Raw genomic sequence first — 21,058 nt, 5'->3', positions numbered from 1 at the left:
ATTAATTTTGTAAATAAGCTTATGATAAATGGGTTACACCAGTCTCATCGTTTGTGAATCACAGAACAACCAGTTGTCCAAGCTCAGTTAACCAAGTGACAGTGCCTCCAACTGTCTCCTCAAAATGGTTGGCTGATTCCACCATGACAGTATATAGCAGTACACTGTTCTTTTTCATGGTCACAATATAATTTATACAAAAACAATAAATAAAATCTTCCACATCTGTGGTTCAGTAGAATTATTTTTCCTTATGCCTTTACCAGACATAAAAAGCGCAGCAACAAGATGTATATGCTGCCCTGGGCTCCTGCTGGGAGGAAGGGAGGGATATAAATAAAATAATAAATAAATAATATATTTATTTTGCTAAAGAAACACTTCATTTTAATCTGCTTCTAAAATATTTCTTTTAAGTGGGGTATAAAATGATATTATATGATTTGATATGCTTTAAAAGAATAGCCATAACAGGGCTATGAAAGAAGTGTGCAGTGTAGTATTAGGAATTTTCTCTATCTATGTTATATTAAAAAATCTGGATATATTGTAGTTATAGATTTAAGAAGTTATACAGTTTCCTCTCCACCTCTAGGATGCACACCTTAACATGGTGAGGGGGGTTGAGAGTGTCAAAGAAGCTAAGAGCAATGCCATCAAGAGTCTAGACCAAAAGGCTAGATGCCTAGCAGGGGCACCCAAGGCAGAATGGTCAAAGCTGAAACACCAGACTAAGATGCATCCAAACTCAGAGGAAGGCAGTGGTAAACCACCTCTGAATATGTCTTACCATGAAAACCCTATGAACAGAGTATCCAAAATGTAACATGAGATAGTGCTGGAAGATGAGACCCCCAGGTCAGAAGGCACTCACTAAGCTACTGAGGAAGTACAAAGGAAAAGTACAAGTAGCGCTGTGACTAATGACGCAGCTGGGTCAAAGCCGAAAGGAAGCCCAGAGGCTAATGCGCACAGATGTGAAAGGGGGGTCCGGAGTTGTACGACGCACACAATAGGAACATGGAATGTGAGAAGCATGAACCAGGGAAAGTTAGAAATTGTCAAGCAAGAAATGGAACGCATCAACATTACAATACTTGGTGTGAGCGAACTAAAATGGACGGGAATGGGACATTTTCAATCAGGCAACTACAAAATATGTTATTCAGGAAATGAGAAATTAAGAAGAATGGGGTTGCTTTAATAGTGAGAAGTGATGTAGCAAGAGCAATTAGGAGCTACAACGCAAGGTCTGAGCGAGTGATATCAATGAGATTAAATGGGAAACCTATCAATATAACCATCATCCAAGTCTATGCTCCAATGGCAAACACAGAAGAGGAGGAATTGGAGAGATTTTACACAGAAGTACAGGAAGAAATTGATCACACACTAAAACAAGATGTGCTGATAATCATGGAGGATTGGAATGCAGAAGTAGGGAACAGAAAAGAATTAGGAATTGTGGGGAAATGGGGCCTAGGAGACAGAAATGAAGCAGGAGAAAGACTTATTGAATTCTGTGAAGCCAATAATCTGTTTCCTGCAAACACATTTTTCGAGCAACCGAAAAGACGACTGTACAAGTGGACATCACCAAATGGTCAATATAGGGATCAAATTGATTATATAATTGGTAGTAGAAGATGGAGAGGTTCCATACTTTCTGTGAAAACAAGACCAGGAACAGACTGCGGTACACATCATGAACTGGTAGTATTGAAAATCAGAGTAAAGCTAAAGAAGAACAACAAAGCAATCATAATGCTGAAATACAATTTAAATAACATCCCAGAAGCATATAAAGATCAAATAAGGAACAGGTTTGAGGCTTTCAACTTAGTTGACAGAGAACCAGAAGAACTATGGAATGAAGTCAGAGACATTATCAGGGAAGAATGCCAAAAGACAATACCTCTAGTTAAAAAGAAAGACCTCAATGGATGACTGAAGAAACTCTTCAAATGGTTAAAGAGGGAAGGAAAGCAAAAGCAAAAGGAGATAGAAACACAGTCAGAACCCTAAATGCAACAATGCAGCGACTAGTACGTAGGGACAAAGAGAACTATCACAATAGTTACTGTATAGAAATAGAAGAGGACAACAAAAAGGGTAGAACAAGAGCCCTGTTCCAAAAGATTAGAGAAATGAAAGGGAAATTTAAACCAAGAGTAGGGATGTTGAATAATCAATATAGGAACACACTGACTGACCGAGATGAAATAAAAGGAAGATGGAAGCAATACACTGAAGAACTCTATAAAAGAAATGCCAGGATGACAGACTCATTCACGGAGGAACCATATGATGAAGAAGCAGAAATTGTAGAATGAGAGGTGAAAGATGCTCTCAAAATACTTGGAAGAAACAAATCACCAGGAATAGATGGCATACCAACAGAGTTGCTACAAGCTACTGAGACTGAATCTGTCCAAATTTTGACAAGAATCTGTCAAGAAATATGGAAAACTAAACAATGGCCCACAGACTAGAAGCATTCCATATACATCCCAATTCCAGAGAGGAGATCCCAGGGAATGCAGTAATTATCGAACTATTGCCTTAATATCCCATGCAAGTAAAGTAATGCTCAAGATTCTACAACAAAGGCTCTTACCATATATGGAGCGAGAAATGCCAGACGTCCAAGCTGGATTTAGAAAGGGAAGAGGCACCAGAGATCGTATCACAAACATACGTTGGATAATGGAACGGAGCAAGGACTTCCACAAGAAAATCACCCTGTGCTTTATAGACTACAGGAAAGCCTTTGACTGTGTAGATCATGAAAAACTATGGAATGCTTTAAAAGAAATGGGGGTGCCACAGCATCTGATGTTCCTGCTGCGAAACCTATACTCTGAACAAGAGGCTACTGTAAGGACAGAATATTGAGAAACCGATTGGTTCCCCATCGGAGTGTGAGACAGGGGTGTATTTTATCACCCTATTTATTTAATCTATATGCAGAACAGATCATACGGAAAGCAGGATTGGACCAAGATGAAGGAGGTGTGAAAACTGGAGGGAGAAACATCAATAATTTAAGATATGCAGGCGATATCATACTATTAGCAGAAACCAGTAATGATTTGAAACGAATGCTTATGAAAGTTAAAGAGGAAAGCACAAAAGCAGGACTACAGCTGAACGTCAAAAAGACTAAAGTAATGACAACAGAAGATTTATGTAACTTTACAGTTGACAATGAGGACATTGAACTTGTGAAGGATTATCAATACCTTGGCACAGTCATTAACCAAAATGGAGACAATAGTCAAGAAATCAGAAGAAGGCTAGGACTGGGGAGGGCAGCTGTGAGAGAACTAGAAAAGGTCCTCAAATGGAAAGATGTATCACTGAACACTAAAGTCAGGATCATTCAGACCATGGTATTCCCGATCTCTATGTAAGGATGTGAAAGTTGGACAGTGAAATAAGCTAAGAGAAAAATCAACGCATTTGAAATGTGGGGTTGGAGAAGAGCTTTGTGGATACCATGGACAGCAAAAAAGACAAATAATTGGGTGTTAGAACAAATTAAACCAGAACTATTACTAGAAGCTAAAATGATGAAACTGAGGTTATCATACTTTGGACACATAATGAGAAGACATGATTCATTAGAAAAGACAATAATGCTGGGAAAAACAGAAGGGAGTCGAAAAAGAGGAAGGCCAAACAAGAGATGGATTGATTCCAGAAAGGAAGCCACACACCTGAATTTACAAGATCTGGACAGGTTGGTTCATGACAGATGCTCTTGGAGGTTGCTGATTCATAGGGTTGCCATAAGTCGTAGTCAACTTGGAGGCACATAACAATAACAGTTTCCTCTAAAAGATTTCATGGATCTCAAAGAATTAAAATCTTTCTTCCTCTATTAGACAATTTGTCTTACTAAACGTGATGATGTCTTAAGAAAATATGACAAAAAACCATTCAAGACAACCATAGAAGGTATCAGAAATTTAATATTCAATTTATGGAGGCATAAAAATCAAACTGACAGTGATAGGTCAAGACATGGTTTACTACCTGAACAGCAGCAGAGGCGAACAAAATGGATGATACCACCAAACCCCTCTCTGTGATCTCTGAGAGTATAAAATCTTTGTTTAATAATGTAAGAACAACCCTGTAGGATCAGACTAAAGGCCAATACAGTTAAGCATCCTGTTTCCCACAGTTGAGAATATACTTTTGGGAAGTCCACAAGAATGATGTGAAGGCAATTACCCTCTCCCCTGTGTTGTTCCATGGTGACTGGTGTTCAGAGGTAACAGCCATCATTACAAGCAGTGACTTAACCTCCATGAGTTTCTCTATTCATATTTTAAAGAGCTCTAAGTTGGTGATCATCACCACATCCTGCACTAGCAAATTCCATAGCTTAACTGTCTAAGGTTAATGGTTGCTAGGGCTGACAAAGTTGAAGTTCAGTAACTTCTGGAGAGTCAAAGGTTCTCCACACCTGGTCTAAGAAAACATAATGCTCTATGTAAGAACAGTGTGGCCTTCGCATCACTTCTGCTGGCATGGTTATAGTGAATTAGTGAGTTACAGGCCTCTACTTGTTTTACTTGCCTTACAAAATTGCTGGTAGATGAGGGCATAGGCCTGTTACCAAGTGGGCTAAGGGGACTGTAGCCTTCAACATAGATCCCTCACTTACATCATCATTCTAACACAAAAATGTGAACTAGTCATAATGATGCTATTTAAGATTTGTGCTACTCCACTGTTCTAGTATTTGCATGAATGAGTCTTACTAAAATTATTCAGAGCCTGTTAATGAATCTCGTAAAAAAAAAAAAGGTAGTGATTTCTCACTTCACTGAAAAAGGTAACATGCAGGAAATAAGTTTTATTTACTAATTTATAGTTATGAAAAGAGCAATGACACACTTACCAGATGATGGAGGTGTAGACTTTCTGGAACTAGGTACTACGTCACCCAAACTGGATGATGAATTTCCTCCTGATTTACTAGAGTAAAGTAAATAGATACTCACTTTTCTCAACCACCTCTTATTTTTATTTACATCAGTGCCACCAAAGAAGATAATTTTCCTGGACTGATTATAGATGTTTCTGCCTTACATAAACCACATGAACATTTTGAAAATGGAAATTATACAGGACTATCCAATTTTCTCGTAGTTCAGCATTTAGTTTGGCCAATTTTCATGTGTACAACAGTTTTAAATGAATAATGCTCACAAAAACAGATTGCTTACCTGTAACTGTATTTTAAAGTGGTCAGCTGTGCAGGCAGACATACTGGTTCTGCATTTGCATGGAGAATTCTTTGGAATCTTCTAGAGCAGGGATGGATAACCAGATGTTGTTGGACTACAACTCCCATAATGTATTGGGCATTCTGGGTGGGGCTGATGGGAGTTGGGAGCACAACAACATCAGAAGGGACCATAGTTCTCCCTTCCTGGAACATTGGGGACAAGCAACAGATACATGGAATGGTTCTATCATATTACAAGTCTGACCTGACCTAGGAACATTCATAGTGGGAAAAGAAAAATGAATTAATGTGTACTACGTATCAGTGATATCAGGTTCATTGGGAGGGTAGAGAACTGCTGGGGAAGGGGCCCCTGCTCCCTTTCCTCCAAGGGGTCCTGAAGTTCCAGGTATGGGCAGAGCACCTCAGCCCTCCATCAGATCCTATTTGAGATAGTTGGTTCTAATATAATGCTCATGAGGTATGAGGATAGGTGTGTTGATGTTTAGTAAAAATGTTATGACTACTGGAATTGTTAGGAATTTTTATAGCACCCAAAGCTTGGTCCTGAAGGGCAACTGACATGGTATCTTTAATCTATCTCTCCAAAACAGAGACAACTACTTAGTGAGGGTCCTCAGAAACCATATGTGGGAGTGCACAGAAACCATGAAGAACATAAATATTTTATGAGTGGCTGTTAGTGGTGATAGTTGCCTCTAAAAAGTTATTAAAAGCCCTGCGTCTATGGTCAACCACAAGTTCTCATTTTTAAGCCAAATAATTTATAGGGGTCATTAAAATGGTACTTTCTCACCACTACTGGTTATTATTGTTATTAAGCTGCAATAATTAAAATGATACCAAATTTCAAGAAGATAAATCTTGTATTTTATAAAAATAAATGAAACAGCAAATAGCAGCTCATGAGAGTATCAAAGAAGAGCACCATGCTCATAGGGAATTAATAGCTAATCTTAGCTATTTCTATATATGTGGAAACAAATTCAAATCAAAAAGGCCAATTCACGCAATATGTTACTCCCAGGATTGTAGGTGGACAGTGATTCAGAGGAGGCTTTTGGTTTGTGTATTCCCTTCTGCCCTCATTCTCCATTCACCCAACAACAGGGAGATTGAACTAGAGATATCCTGTGTTTATTTAAGGATGGGTATCTCCTATCCTTTATGAAGGGCAGAAGGATCATGTAAGCTTGAAGCATGTTCACAGTCTTTCCCTTCAGAATACAACTCTGGGATCAAAGTATCACTTAAGTAATGGCTCTGGTAAGTAAGAGTGGAACAAAATAATACATTTTTCAGGTTTTTCACCCCCCAACAATGAAATCATGTTATTCAAAACATTTATTTGCAGCAAATACCTTAATTCAATAGTAGTTGTTTTTTAATATCTGGTCATTATCATACGACAAATCCAAGCTATATAATTTTAACTGACATAGATAAAAAATACCCCTGTGGAATTGTTATTTATTACCTGGAGTAAAATTTCCCTTGCTTAGCCTTTTGTTCATGCTGCAGCCTCATATTTTCTAATTTGACTGGACTTGGTATGAATCCTATTTCACAGCCTTCTTTTACTAGTCGTCCTATCCACCAGTCATTGTTAAATTTCTAGAGAAAGGAAAAGATGCATGTATTCAAATGTCAGAAAAATTTTTTGTGTGATTGACAATGAATTTTCCCTCTCATCCTTATGTATCACAAATATCATGCTAGTAATATAATGGATTGTATAAAACATGTTTACAAAGCAATTTAAGTTACATATCCAGCCACTGTAAAATACTTAAAAGAGGCTTGTATTTGAGCCTTTGAAGCAAATTTCTACATAAAATATCACTATTCTGTGTGAATGTGCATAAAGGGCTGAGACTTGTTAAGATATTACAGAATTTAGCCCTTAACCAAAGTGAGTATGAATATGGATGAAATGGGAAGATTTCTATTGGAAATAAAGGAGAAAGCTTGAAGCTAGGTTTAGCAGACTGTAATTCAGGGAGTCTCTTTAAATTACCCCATACAGCAGTACCGCAGAAGACAAAACAACCAAGGCTTCTTCCATTTATGCCTTCATTTCCCCTATGCCACTACGACTACCAGCTTTAATAAGAGGATTCCAAATATGCTACACAACAGGTGTGGAGTGAGGTGGGGAAGGAAGACAAACAATAGGACTCAGGAAGAAATGGATTGAAAAGTCATGTCTGCTTCATTCCGGATACATCAGGAAATTTAGAAAGATAAGGTGTGTATCTCTAGGTTGCAACCTGACAATGCCTTTTCAAGCTAACACTGAATGACTTTTATGTGTCAAAGAAAGTATTGTCTCTATTCAACCAAAATTAAATGCTTTTGAGTCTCATTAGTTTTGATGGAGGAAAATTAAGTGTACTTAACTTTGCCTACATAGTGTATGGTATTTTCCAAGAACTACACTACAAATTTTAAACAATGAACCATCATATGACTACCCACAAAGTGATCCAATTTTACTTAGTTATGCCACTAAATGCTTTAGAACTGCACAAGAGGTTGCACACTCATGTGTTAGAACACAGATTATGCTATATTTGCATCAAGTGAGGGTGAGTAATTTAAAATAGAAAGTGAGTAGTTGTAAAGAAAGTGCTGCATTTTGTCTTGATAATGCTTTCCCAGGCTGCTTCTCTCCTGACAGGCTCCAGTTTTGCAGTCCTATGGTGAGGAAAATGGTTGAGGGAAGAGGGTTGTGTGAGCACAAGGTTGCAGCTGGTGGGAGGATTCAGCACTCCTTCCTATCTGCTGTTTCTCACTTTGAAATCCGTCTCATCTCTCACTTCATACAAAGTTGGTTGTATTCTAACACAGAGGTCTAGTCTGCCCCTAGAAATCCACATGTTTTGTTTTGTTTTGTTTTCACTTGATTGCATACACTTGCTTATATCTTTTCTTTTGTAGAGACATCAGCTACAGTAAGGTTTAAACAAGCTCTCTTCTAATTCCCTGACTTAATCATCAAACTGAAAGGAGCTCAAAACTGCCTAAATTAAATGAAAGTTCATTTAATTAAAAATAAAATAGTCTCAGTTGAATAACTTGATTTAAGCCCCAATATACGCAGCATAACTGAAAATATCAACTTGGCGTACCACATACCTAAACATTTGTACCAGTGTGTCTGCCCATAAATGTGGCACCCCATAGAATGCTCATCCTATGCACTTGTTTGCTGGTAATGAAGACTTATGTTAGAGGGGTAACCCCCACATCATGCAGTACTCCCACTGTGCATGAATATTGCATTATTATTAAAGTTGTTATATTTGAAGACCAAATTCAAAGACTAACCTGCCAATTTTTGGTTTCCATAAAGTAACCAAACCAAACTTGTAGTTTTTTCTAGGTCTTTTGCAACAAAGGAACACCACATGCTGCTTATTTACAACCTCCCTGCTCAGATTTATGCATGATGAGTGATGACATTTGGCAACAATAGAATTCTGGTACATTCATTACCGATACCATATATCATTTTTGGTTCAAATGCATTGCATAGAAGTATATAGGGTTGTTTTCAACTAAGTTATACTCAGAGTAGATCCAATGAAATTAATGGGCCTAAGTTAGTCATGCCCATTATTTTCAATGGGTCTACTCTGTGTAGGAGTATCACTGGATACAACCATTTCTGGTTTATTAATGTTTCAGAATACTGGTGTACATACTATACACAATTTGCATATATTAAAGATTTTATAGTATTTCAATCACTGCTACAATTGCAACCTAAGCTGACTTACTTCTTTAACATGTAGAAAATCTTTTGCTTCAAATGAGATGGCCATGCCTGGGACTGGTACATCATCCTCATGGGCTGCACTGTAGCTAACATTTGTTCGGACTGCAAATGCAACAGGTTTTGTCTAGGAAGGAAAATGAGAGAAAGAGCGTTTATATTTCCCCATGCATATATTCTTGACCATAATGAAAACACTGAAAAGTCTAGTGAACTACTTCATAAGAGGCAATAAAAGAGTGATAATATGCTGTGGTGGATGGCAGTTTCCCAAATAATTTGGAGGTGGAAGATTTGGAACAAATTTTCTTATTTCAGAGGCATAGCACAAACTCAAGGAAAAGACTGTGTCTACTGTGTCTCCTGAATGAAGGGCAGGCCTGGTGCTAGTAGGTGGTCAGCTTGGGCACTCTGCCATGCCGGCTACCATACACATTCTCCAAACAGAGCATGCAGGTACCACCAGCGCTGCAGCCTGGGATCCCTGGCCAACAGGGAGCTTGCCTGGAAAAGCGATGTACTGCCACAGCCACTGGCTCCACAACCTCAGGCAGACCTAGGCAGTAGCAGCAGCAGCAGCAGCAGCAGCAGAGCAGGAAGAGAAGGAAGGAAGGGGGAAGGAAGCTGTAGGGACGCTTGGGGTGACGGGAGAGATAAGTAGCAGAAGCCTCAGGGGGAACTAGCCACGGAAGCTCTGGCCACTGTTCCCAGCCAGTCAGCTCTGGTGGGCACCTCCTTTGCCCCATGCAGCTTTTTAAAAAACAAGTTGGGGAAGGTAGGAAGGAGTGACGGAAATATCCCTACATGCTGAGGCTGCTAGTCTCCTCCAGCCAGCGGCTGCCTCCTCCTTCACACAGTGATGGGGCTTGCTTTAAAAAGAACACACACATTGGGGAGGGAAGGATTAACAGGAATATCCCCTTTACGCCCCTTCCTGCCATAATGGGCTCTCCTGATCTGTGGGAGCAAACACTCCCTTCAGCTAAGGGATTCTAAATTTATTTTTTGTGAAAGGAGAGAGGGAGGTGGAGAAATGGCAGAAGGTCTCCTTGGTGGCCTTGCCAATGCCTCCTTATGTGGTGGTGAGGAGGGGAAAGTGGCCAGAAATGGTGAACACTCCTTATGGCAGTGGAGCCTCTTGAACCCCTTAGTAATTCCTGCTACTTGCTCCATCCAGCGTCAATCTGCATTATGGGAGATTATGGTACGTATGGGGCTGTTCCCCCCCCCCAGTGAAAATAGTTTCTGAGTTATGCTATACAGTCCCCAGAACTCATGAGTCTCCTCTTTTGCTTCTTGGTTGCCAAATCTCTCTCTCCCCCCCATCCCATCCTTGTGACTTCAATAGAAGTTTTATCAAGTGTACACTGACGATACCCAGCTTTATTTCTCTGTGACATCTGAATCGGGAGAGGCTGTGCAAGCGCTGGACAGCTACCTGGACTTGGTGGTGGGCTGGATGAGGGCCAATAAACTGAGTCTGAATCCTAGCAAGATGGAGGAGCTGTGGGTTGGTGGTTTCTGAGTTCAGATTATTGGACAGTTGCCTGTTTTGGATGGGGCCGTACTCCCTCTGAAAGAGCAGGTCTGTAGTCTGAGGGTGCTCCTGGATCCATCTTTGTTGCTAGAGGCCCAGATGACTTCAGTGGCTAGGAGTGCCTTTTACCAGCTTTGGCTGGTAAGACAGCTGTGGCCGTTTCTGGACTGGGATAGCCTGACCACTATTGTCCATGCACTGGTAACCTCCAGGCTGGATTAATGTAATGCGCTCTATGTGGGGCTACCCTTGAGGTAGGTCTAGAAGCGGCAGGTGGTGCAAAATGTGGTGGCGGGACTGCTCACTGGGGCAAGGTATCACCAACATGTCACGCCATTGCTGAAAGAATTGTGCTGGTTGCCCATTTGCTCCCAGGTCAAGTTCTAGTTTTGGTGTATAAAGCCCTATACAGGTTGGAACCAGGATACCTGAAAGACCGTCTTATCCCTTATATACCTAGTCGATCACTGTGCTCTGCAGGTGAAGGCCTCTTGCAGATACCATCTTATCAGGAGGTCTGTTCTGCACAACACAGGAAACTGACCTTTAGTGAGGCGGCACCTACCCTGTGGAATTCCCTCCCCTTAAATATCAGACAGGTGCCATCTGTTATCTTTTCGGCACCTATTGAAGACCTTCCTCTTTCAACAAAGTCTTTTAAGTTGAGACCTTATCCCAGTCTGCGTCTCTGTTGGAACTGAACTGCTTTTTAATATGTTTTTTACCTCTTTTTTTAAAAAAGATGTTTTGAAACCTTTAAAAAATGTTTTTAAAGATGTTTTGTTTTAAAATAAAGTCTGTTTTTATGAGGTTTTAAAGTGTTTTTAGTGCTTTTGTTTGCCACTCTGGGCTCCTGCAGGGAGGAAGGGTGGGATATAAATCAAATAATAAATAAATAAATAAATAAATAAATAAATAAATAAAGTGAAACTGCACAATCCTTTGCATGTTAACTCATAAGTAAATTCTACTGTGTCCAATGAGGCTTAATCCCAGGTAATGTGTAAAGGATTGCAGCCTAAGTCTGGGGGAAGGGGGGTCAACTCCTAAGTTGCTGCTTATTGTGTGCCAATATATATTAATGTTTAACTGCTGCTGCATTATTAAATTTGGCTTCATTCTTGGTTTTCTGTTGCTGCCATTGTTGAACTATGTAGCCAACCATTCTATATTCATATGAAATTTATATAGCCCAGGGGGGGGATGTAAGAAGTATGGATTAACTACTATTCAGTTTAGATTTCTCAACACAGAGCTTACCCAAACTAATCTGTAGCTATTTGAACATTAATTTGAACATCTACCTGTGTGAGTTTCTGCAAGACCTGCTCCCTGCATTTCTGGCTGATTTCCACCTGACCTGGAAGGGCGGGGCCCTGTCTCTCTCCAGCTACAAAAGCAGCAACTGCTAAAGGGGCCAGAGACCATCTACCTGTGTGAGTTTCTGCAAGACCTGCTCCCTGCATTTCTGGCTGATTTCCACCTGGCCTGGAAGGGCGGGGCCCTGTCTCTCTCCAGCTACAAAAGCAGCAACTGCTGAAGGGGCCAGAGACCATCTACCTGTGTGAGTTTTTGCAAGACCTGCTCCCTGCATTTCTGGCTGATTTCCACCTGGCCTGGAAGGGTGGGGCCCTGTCTCTCTCCAGCTACAAAAGCAGCAACTGCTGAAGGGGCCAGAGACCATCTACCTGTGTGAGTTTTTGCAAGACCTGCTCCCTGCATTTCTGGCTGATTTCCACCTGGCCTGGAAGGGTGGGGCCCTGTCTCTCTCCAGCTACAAAAGCAGCAACTGCTAAAGGGGCCAGAGACCATCTACCTGTCTGAGTTTCTGCAAGACCTGCTCCCTGCATTTCTGGCTGATTTCCACCTGGCCTGGAAGGGCGGGGCCCTGTCTCTCTCCAGCTACAAAAGCAGCAACTGCTGAAGGGGCCAGAGACCGTGTGTGTGTATGTGTGCGTGAACCTGCTGCTCGGGATGTCTATAGACTACTGGGGTTTTGTTTTGTATTATATGTTATATTTTACTCTATGTTATATTTTAGTCTATGTACGCTGCCTAGAGTGGCCGTTAATTCGGCCAGATAGGCGGCCTAGAAATAAAATTTTATTATTATTATTATTATTGAAAGAAGGTTGAAGCTGCCATAGAAAATACTTGTCCCTATATCCCAATTTCTTCAAGTTCATCCTGAGGGAGTCAGACTATATGGCTATGCAGGGCCTGATGAAAGGCCATACTTCAGAGAACGTTAGGCACCTCTACACAATGGCAGACAACTGCAAAAGGATATAATGGGATATTTGTTATTGTATAATATAATTTTGCAAACAATAGGGAAGAGAAGAACAAGAGTTCAGACACAATTATCCCAACCAAGAATGAGAAGGGGGATTTCGACCCTCACCAATGGATCAATGGGATCTATTTTAAAGGAATCAAAGGTGTCTCTTTAAAAATCAAGGATTAAATAATTTTTTTCATCCCTGTTATGGCTCTACTAGTTTCTATGGAGGTATAAGTAGTAATTAATGATGGTATTTCCTTCCTTTCTTCTCTAACCAATTTTTTATTTTCCACTTCAATGACATTATTATCTTGCAAAGCAAGTATTTTAAGCCATATTTTCTCTTCCCCTTTTTATTAAAAGTTCATCACAAATTCAGTTGCAAAGGAGGAGGGGCGCAGGAAGAAGGAACGGGTAGAAGAGGCTTTTTACAATTTATTGAGACATGAGTATCAGCACCTCATTTTATTATTATTTTGTTTACAAAAAAAGCACTGCCTCTGCTCATATATAATATATTTGGCATACCACCTTACAAACTTTTAATGGCTTTTTTCTAAAGTCCTTCATTGCAAGGGCAAGCCTAGCCTTTGGAGGGAGAAGACTTTGAAAGCCCATTCACGTGTCCTTTTTGGTACTGTTGTGTTTGCTTTCAACATGTGCCTGGATAAGGGCTCAGGTTGGTGATGCTTCTCTTCCCTTCTCCCCCTAAAGAGGTGGAGTGGGTTTTGCTTTGCCAACATGCATGTGTAGAGGCAGTTACTTGGGACAAGCTAGAGGTGGAGGAAGCAAATTTGAAAACAAACACACACAAAATTATAGTCCTTAGTACCATCAGATGCCTGAGTTTCACAGGGCTTACACCCTCCCAGGCAAATGTGCATAGGACTGCAGCCCCAGTTAAAGGAACACAACACTTTTCATTGGCAGCTGTTTTTTCCTCTCTCACTCTCTTTCTAAAATTGGTATCTGTGTTGTTCCTTTATTACATGGTGAAGAGAGTTTTGAAAGGGGGCTGGATTCTTGCACTGGTTTCTTCTTGAAGTGGGTGGAGGTAGCATGCAGACGAACTTGAGGAGTTCTGTATTTGCATGCAGTATTGTTGTTTTCTTGTACTGTTCCTTGGAGTTGTTGTTCGTAGGTGGATGCTATCCAGTCCTCTCTTGTCCTGCCTGTCTCTGATCTGGCAGAAGTCCTTTGGTTACCTCCGCCTTGCTAGCCCAGCATGTGTGCTTTTCTCATGGTCTGGAGTAGGGTTGCCAGGTCCATGGCCTGAGACTGATCCTGTATCTTTAGGAGAAGAGAAGATCAGCAAAGTGCAGGTGTTCTTGCAACTCTGTAATGAGAAAAACCACAAGGTGGAATTCTCCCTCCCCCCTCCACAACTTTTAAAGATACAGAAGACCTCTTGGAGGCCGGGCCTGGCAACCAAGAGGTCTTCTGTATCTTTCAAAGTTGTGCAGGGGGAAGGGAAAATTCCACCTTGTGGTTTTTCCCATTACAGGGTTGCAAGAACACCTGCACTTGGCTGACTTTCTCTTCTCCTAAAGATACAGGATCAGTCTCAGGCCAAGAACCTGGCAACCCTAGTCTGGAGGCGAGCACTACTGAAAAAATTCGGTGGAAAATGTTTTACTTGCATATTAATTTTCTGAAAATTGCCGGAGAAGAGGTAAAATTTATTACGGTTGTTTAAGTTATGCACATTTTCTGTTTACATCTAAGTTCTGTCTCAAGTTCTGTCTCTGTCAGTGCAATCCTATATCTACTTGGATGAAAGTCCTAATCAGTCTGTTTTTTAACTTATTCAGTATGTATCACACCCTTTGTCCCAGGAAGCCCAGGGTGGCAGGTAAGTGTGCATAAAATTGCAGATTAAGGCTGCAATCCAATACACACTTACCTGGGAGTAAGTCATATTGAATCCAATGGAGTTTACTTCTGAGTAGACATGTATTGGATTGCACTGTATGTTAGACCAAGGGTTGCCAGGTTCAATCCCTGAGACTGATCCTGTATCTTTAGGAGAAGAGAAAGTCAGCCAAATGCAGGTGTTCTTGCAACTCTGTAATGGGAAACACCACAAGGTGGAATTCTCCCTCCCCCCGCACAACTTTTAAAGATACAAAATACCTCTTCGAGGCTGGGCCTGGCAACCAAGAGGTCTTTTGTATCTTTAAAAGTTGTGCAGGGGGAAGGGAGAATTCCTCCTTGTGGTTTTTCCAATTACAGGGTTACAAGAACACCTGCACTTGGCTGACTTTCTTTTCTCCTAAAGATACAGGATCAGTCTCAGGGATTGAACCTGGCAACCCTAGTTAGACCTCTAAGTTATACTGTTGACAAAAAAAATTAAAAGGCACCAAATGGGATACTAATGTTTTTGTTGTTTTTCTTTGACAATAAGGTGTTGTCATATCATAACTAAATTTTTGTTTTAGTTTAACCATGTTTTAAGTTTAAAGGGGAGGAGCCAAGATGGAAGGGTGTGGTTTAAGGGGTGGGGCCAAGGGGGCCTCTGATACCCTGTGCCCAGGGACCCCAAGAAACCTGGAGCCGGCCCTGATGAAGGGCATGGTCCTATAAACCATAAATTGCTGGTAGTCCATCAGGATTAGTCAAAATCTGTGAGCTTTATCCATGGAAATTATTCCAGCAAGTAGTTAACAGTTACCTAGACATTAGAAAACTAAGAAGGTTTGGTAGCTGATCTGTGGTACCAGATAAGCCTCTTTTGTAACTTAAGTGTATAAAGAGGATCAAATGCCCATTAACTGAAAGCCCATTAATTTATACCCATCCTTGTTCATAAGTGACAGCATTTTTTCTGTGGCAATCTTTCAATGAAAACATCTATCTGTCTTGCTGAGAGGAATGACTTTCCAATACCAGGATGAAACAAAAATAGTGGTGGTGTAATTCTCTTATTGTTAAATACAAGTGGAGCTCTGCAACAAAATGTTGTAGTACAGAGTTCTGTTCAGGTTCCAGTTACCTCTCCCCTGGTCCCCCCCCTCCCAACAGTCAGCCAGCATTCCAAGTCCACTGAGCATGCTCACTGGACTGATTTTGGGGTTTCCACACAAGTTTGGGGTTTTTACCTTCATTTTTTTTAATGGGGTGGGGTAGACACACATGTACCTAATCCCAGTTACATTAAAGTCTTGGATTTCTCCACTGATTCCCATGGCCAGTTCTCACTTCTGTCCCTGGAGACATTAGGTTTCCAGTGTGAACTAGGATGGTTCCCTCTAATCTTCTTATGTCTATGTGCCTCTTCCTGTTTTCCTTTTTATGGCTATCCCATTCCCACTCTTATCCAGTTTTCATTCCCCCCCATCCCCTTTCAGTGCATTCCATGGCCACTGAGCTGTTTTGGGGGTTGCGGTGTTTTGGCTACATTTGCATAAGCATAAGAAAACATGAATCAGAAATAGAGGGAATAATATGCAAACACATGTTTAAGTACAGACATATATGTATACATGTGAAGGTACTGCTTGGCAGTGGTTCCACTCCTATCTGGCAGGTCGTCTCCAGACAGTAGTGCTTGGGGAGCACTACTCGGTAGCCTAGGCGCTCCAATATGGAGTTCCGCAGGGATCAGTTCTGTCCCCCATGCTCTTTATCATCTATATGAAGCCGCTGGGTGCTGTCATCAGGAGTTTTGGAGTGCGTTCTCATCAGTACGCTGATGATACGCAGCTCTACTTCTCCTTTTCATCTTCTTCAGGTGAGGCCGTCAAGGTGCTAAACCGATGCTTGACCGCGATAATGGACTGGATGAGAGCGAACAAATTGAAGCTCAATCCAGACAAGACTGAGATGCTGTTAGTAAATGGATCCCCTCATCAGATGGATGTTCGACCTGTTCTGGATGAGGTTACACTCCCCCTTAAGGAGCAGGTGCGCAGCTTGGGAGTCCTTCTGGACCCGTCCTTGTCACTTGAGGCGCAGGTGGCCTCGGTGGCACGGAGTGCTTTTTACCAACTTAGGCTGGTAGCCCAGCTACGCCCGTATCTGGACAGGGAACATCTTGCTTCAGTTGTTCATGCTCTGGTAACCTTGAAATTGGACTACTGCAATGCACTCTACGTGGGGCTGCCCTTGAAGACGGTTCGGAAACTGCAGCTTGTGCAGAATGCAGCGGCCAGATTAATAACTGGGACCAATCGGTCGGAACATGTGACACCGATTCTGGCCTGCCTGCACTGGCTGCCTATATGTTTCCGGGTCTGATTCAAGGTGCTGGTTTTAACCTATAAAGCCTTACACGGCACGGGCCCGCAATACCTGATGGAACGTCTCTCCCGATATGAACCTACCCGTACACTACGCTCAACATCGAAGGCCCTCCTCCGGGTGCCTTCTCAGAAAGACGCCCGGAAGGCGACTACAAGAAAGAGGGCCTTCTCGGTAGTGGCCCCTGAACTATGGAACACCCTTCCTGACGAGGTACGCCTGGCGCCTACATTATTATCCTTTCGGCGCCAGGTGAAAACCTTCCTCTTTGCTCAGGCCTTTTAGAGTTCTTAGTATTTTTAGTATTTTGTATTTTTAGTATTCAAATATTTAGTATTTTGTATTTAATGCTGTAAAGATAGTTATATGTCATATCTTTTTAATTACTTTTGATTTGTATTTAACATGGGTTTAATTATGTTAATTCTTAGTTTTGTGGATGTTTAAACTGTTGATTTGATGATTAGGTGGTTTTTAAATTGAATGTAAAGTGTTTTTATTTGATGTACACCGCCCAGAGAGCTTTGCTATGGGCGGTATAAAAATTGAATTAAATAAATAAATATAAACATTCAATATATGAATTAGACTTGATTTCTATTCAGTGAACATTACTCCAGATGTTCTCCTTTCTCTTATTTTATTTCACACACGAGTAGATTCTGCAGTGCAGTTACATAGCATCATTAGTGTGACATGATCTGATAAAAATTCAAATACCGTGTCAGCATTTTTACAAGGATCAAAAGCTATATATGCCTATAAAAATATTCATGTTGGAGGTATCTGTGCTAGAAATGCATTATTTTATATCAAGAGTGGAGAACTTTTTTCTGTCAAGGACCACATTCCCTTGCAGGAATCCACAGAGGGCTACATGTGAGTACTGAGTGGGCCAAAACAAAAAAATGGCAGACCATCCCCTTTCTGCCACTCCTCCTTTTCTCTCCCTCTCTCAAAAATCCTCCCCCCTCCCTGGCCCGGAGGACTGCCAGGGTAAGGACAGATCACTTTTGTCATAGGTCTGAATTGATCACATCCAGACAGCTTTTGATGGCCACATGCAGCCCTAAGCGTGTAGGTTGCCTACCCACTTTATGTGAATGTAATTGCGGTGTGTGTGTGTGTTAAAAATACTTCTATGTTTGTTATGATGGAGAAAAAAATCCTAGTCTCATATATACTGATGGGGTCTAAAGTGGTAGTTACAGATTTGAAAAGGGATTGTGAATTGAATTTGGTGATCATATATTTCAACATATCAAAAATCTTGCAAATTTGTAAAATTTGAATTATGAAACTTTTTATTTCAGAAGAAGCAACAATCATGTATTCTTAAATTTGCACAGATAAAAGCTCACAGATAAAAGCTATTCATAAACTATGAATAAAGCATTTTATTGTTAGCAAGTTAACAGACATCATTATTATTGTTCTTAATGAAAAATCTACTGCTAAGTCCAAAACCTTTATAGATTGCTTTATAGATTACAGCAAAGCCTTTGACTGTGTAGATCATGAAAAACTATGGAATGCTTTAAAAGAAATGGGGGTGCCACAGCATCTGATTGTCCTGATGCGCAACCTATACTCTGAACAAGAGGCTACTGTAAGGACAGAATTGATTCCCAATTGGAAAGGGTGTGAGACAGGGGTGTATTTTATCACCTTATTTATTTAATCTATACGCAGAACAGATCATACGGAAAGCAGGATTGGACCAAGATGAAGGAGATGTGAAAACTCGAGGGAAAAATATCAATAATTTAAGATATGCAGATGATACCATACTCTTAGCAGAAAACAGTAACAATTTGAAACGAATGCTGATGAAAGTTAAAGAGGAAAGCACAAAAGCAGGACTACAGCTGAACGTCAAGATGTCTAAAGTAATGACAACAGAACATTTATGTAACTTTAATGTTGACAATGAGGACATTGAACTTGTCAAGGATTATCAATACCTCAGCACGGTCATTAACCAAAATGGAGACAATAGTCAAGAAATCAGAAGTAGGCTAGGACTGGGGAGGACAGCTATGAGAGAACTAGAAAAAGTCCTCAAATGCAAAAATGTATCACTGAACACTAAAGTCAGGATCATTCAGACCATGGTATTCCCAATCTTTTTTCTGTTTCCGAGCCAGATTCAAGGTGCTGGTTTTGACCTATAAAGCCTTACACGGTGTGGGACCACAGTACCTTGTGGAACGTCTCTCCCGCTATGAACCTACCCGTTCACTTCGTTCAGTATCTAAGGCCCTCCTCCGGGTACCATCTCACCAGGATGCCCGGAGGATTGTTACCAGATCTAGGGCCTTTTCTGTAGTGGCCCCCGAATTGTGGAACAGCTTACCTGAAGAGATACGCCTGGCTCCTACGGTGCTTTCTTTTAGGCGCCAGGTTAAGACCTGGCTGCACTCCCAGGCTTTTTAATGTTTTTAATGTTAATGTTTATGTCTACGCTTTATTTTAATATTGTTGTTGATATATGTGATTGATTTTATTATAATATTGTATTTTTAATCTGTTTTGTACACCGCCCAGAGAGCTACTAGCTATGGGCGGTCTAAAAATGAAACAAATAAAATAAATAAATAAAATAAATCTCTATGTATGGATGTGAAAGTTGGACAGTGAAAAAAGTGGATAGGAGAAAAATAACTCATTTGATATTCTTGATTTTAACAGAAGCAAAAGATGAGAGTAGTCATACGTGCACCCTGGACTCCAGGAAAGCTGATTTCAATAACTCAGAACAATTGTAAGTATGGTTCCATGGCAAGCGACCCGAATGAAAAAAGGAGTCCAAGATGGGTGGGAGTTTCTAAAAAAGGACATTCTAAAAGCGCAATGGCAAGCAATTCCAACAAGGAAGAAAGGGGGGAAACAGCAGAAGAAGCCAATGTGGCTTCACAAAAAGCTAGAGATGACCTGAAAACAAAAAAAGACACATACAGGAAGTGGAAAGAAGGCCAGGCCACAAAGTAAGAATACAGGCAGGTATCACGGAATTGCAGGGATGGCGTCAGGAAGGCTAAAGCTGAGAATGAGCTGAGGTTAGCGAGGGATGCTAAAAGCAACAAAAAAGCTTTATTCAGATACATCCATAGTAAAAGACAGAGAAAAGAAATGGTGGCACAGCTACTCAATGAGGATGACAAAATGATAACAGATGACAAAGAAAAGGCAGAAGTCCTCAATTTGTACTTTGGCTCAGTCTTCTCCCAAAAAAGGGCCTATGACCCTCCTGGGAAACATGAAGTAGAAGGGGCAGGATTGGAGCTTGAGCTTGACAAACGGTCAAGAAATACCTAATCACTTTGAATGAGTTCAAATTGGCAAGGCCCGATAAACTGCGTCCTAGAGTATTGAAGGAACTGGCTGAAGAACTCTGAGAACCGCTGTCTATTATCTTTGCAAAACTGCAGAGGACTGATGAAGTGCCGGATGACTGGAGGAGAGCTAATGTTGTCCCTATCTTCAAAAAGGGTAAAAAGGAGGAATCGGGGAACTACAGACCAGTCAGCCTAACATCAATCCCTGGAAAAACTCTGGAGCAGATTATAAAGCAGTCAATCTGTTAGCACCTTGAAAGCAATGCAGTGATTACTAGGAGCCAACATGGATTTATGAAGAACAAATCCCACCAAACTAATCTTATCTCATTTTTTGATTGCGTAACCTCCCTTGTAGATGGTGGGAATGCTGTGGACATAATATATCTCGACTTCAGCAAAGCTTTTGACAAAGTGCCCCATGATATTCTGATTAGCAAGCTAGCTAAATGTGGGCTGGATGGAACAACTATTAGGTGGATCCACAGCTGGCTCCAGAATCGTACTCAAAGAATGCTTATCAATGGTACCTTCTCAAACTGGGCGTAAGTAATGAATGGGGTACCACAGGGCTCGGTCCTGGGCCCAGTGCTCTTCAACATTTTTATTAATGACT

At 40.9% G+C, this 21,058-nt stretch overlaps 1 protein-coding gene across 5 annotated transcripts in view; it reads right to left on the bottom strand.

Annotated features, from left to right (window-relative positions):
• The window catches only part of CACNB2 (calcium voltage-gated channel auxiliary subunit beta 2), a 163,359-nt gene that overhangs the window by 53,145 nt on the left and 89,156 nt on the right, over positions 1-21,058 (bottom strand). For all 5 annotated transcript variants that reach the window (XM_061587867.1, XM_061587866.1, XM_061587869.1 and 2 more), the window contains exons 3-5: positions 9,046-9,168; positions 6,741-6,877; positions 4,913-4,989 (exon numbers count right to left, since the gene is read on the bottom strand). In XM_061587867.1, coding sequence (XP_061443851.1) covers positions 4,913-4,989; positions 6,741-6,877; positions 9,046-9,168 — 337 coding nt within the window. The remainder of the gene's footprint in view (positions 1-4,912; positions 4,990-6,740; positions 6,878-9,045; positions 9,169-21,058) is intronic.

Source organism: Rhineura floridana, chromosome 10 (assembly GCF_030035675.1).
Source record: "Rhineura floridana isolate rRhiFlo1 chromosome 10, rRhiFlo1.hap2, whole genome shotgun sequence".
Classification (NCBI taxonomy): Eukaryota; Metazoa; Chordata; class Lepidosauria; order Squamata; family Rhineuridae; genus Rhineura; species Rhineura floridana.
This window is presented reverse-complemented; position numbering and strand designations above follow the sequence as displayed.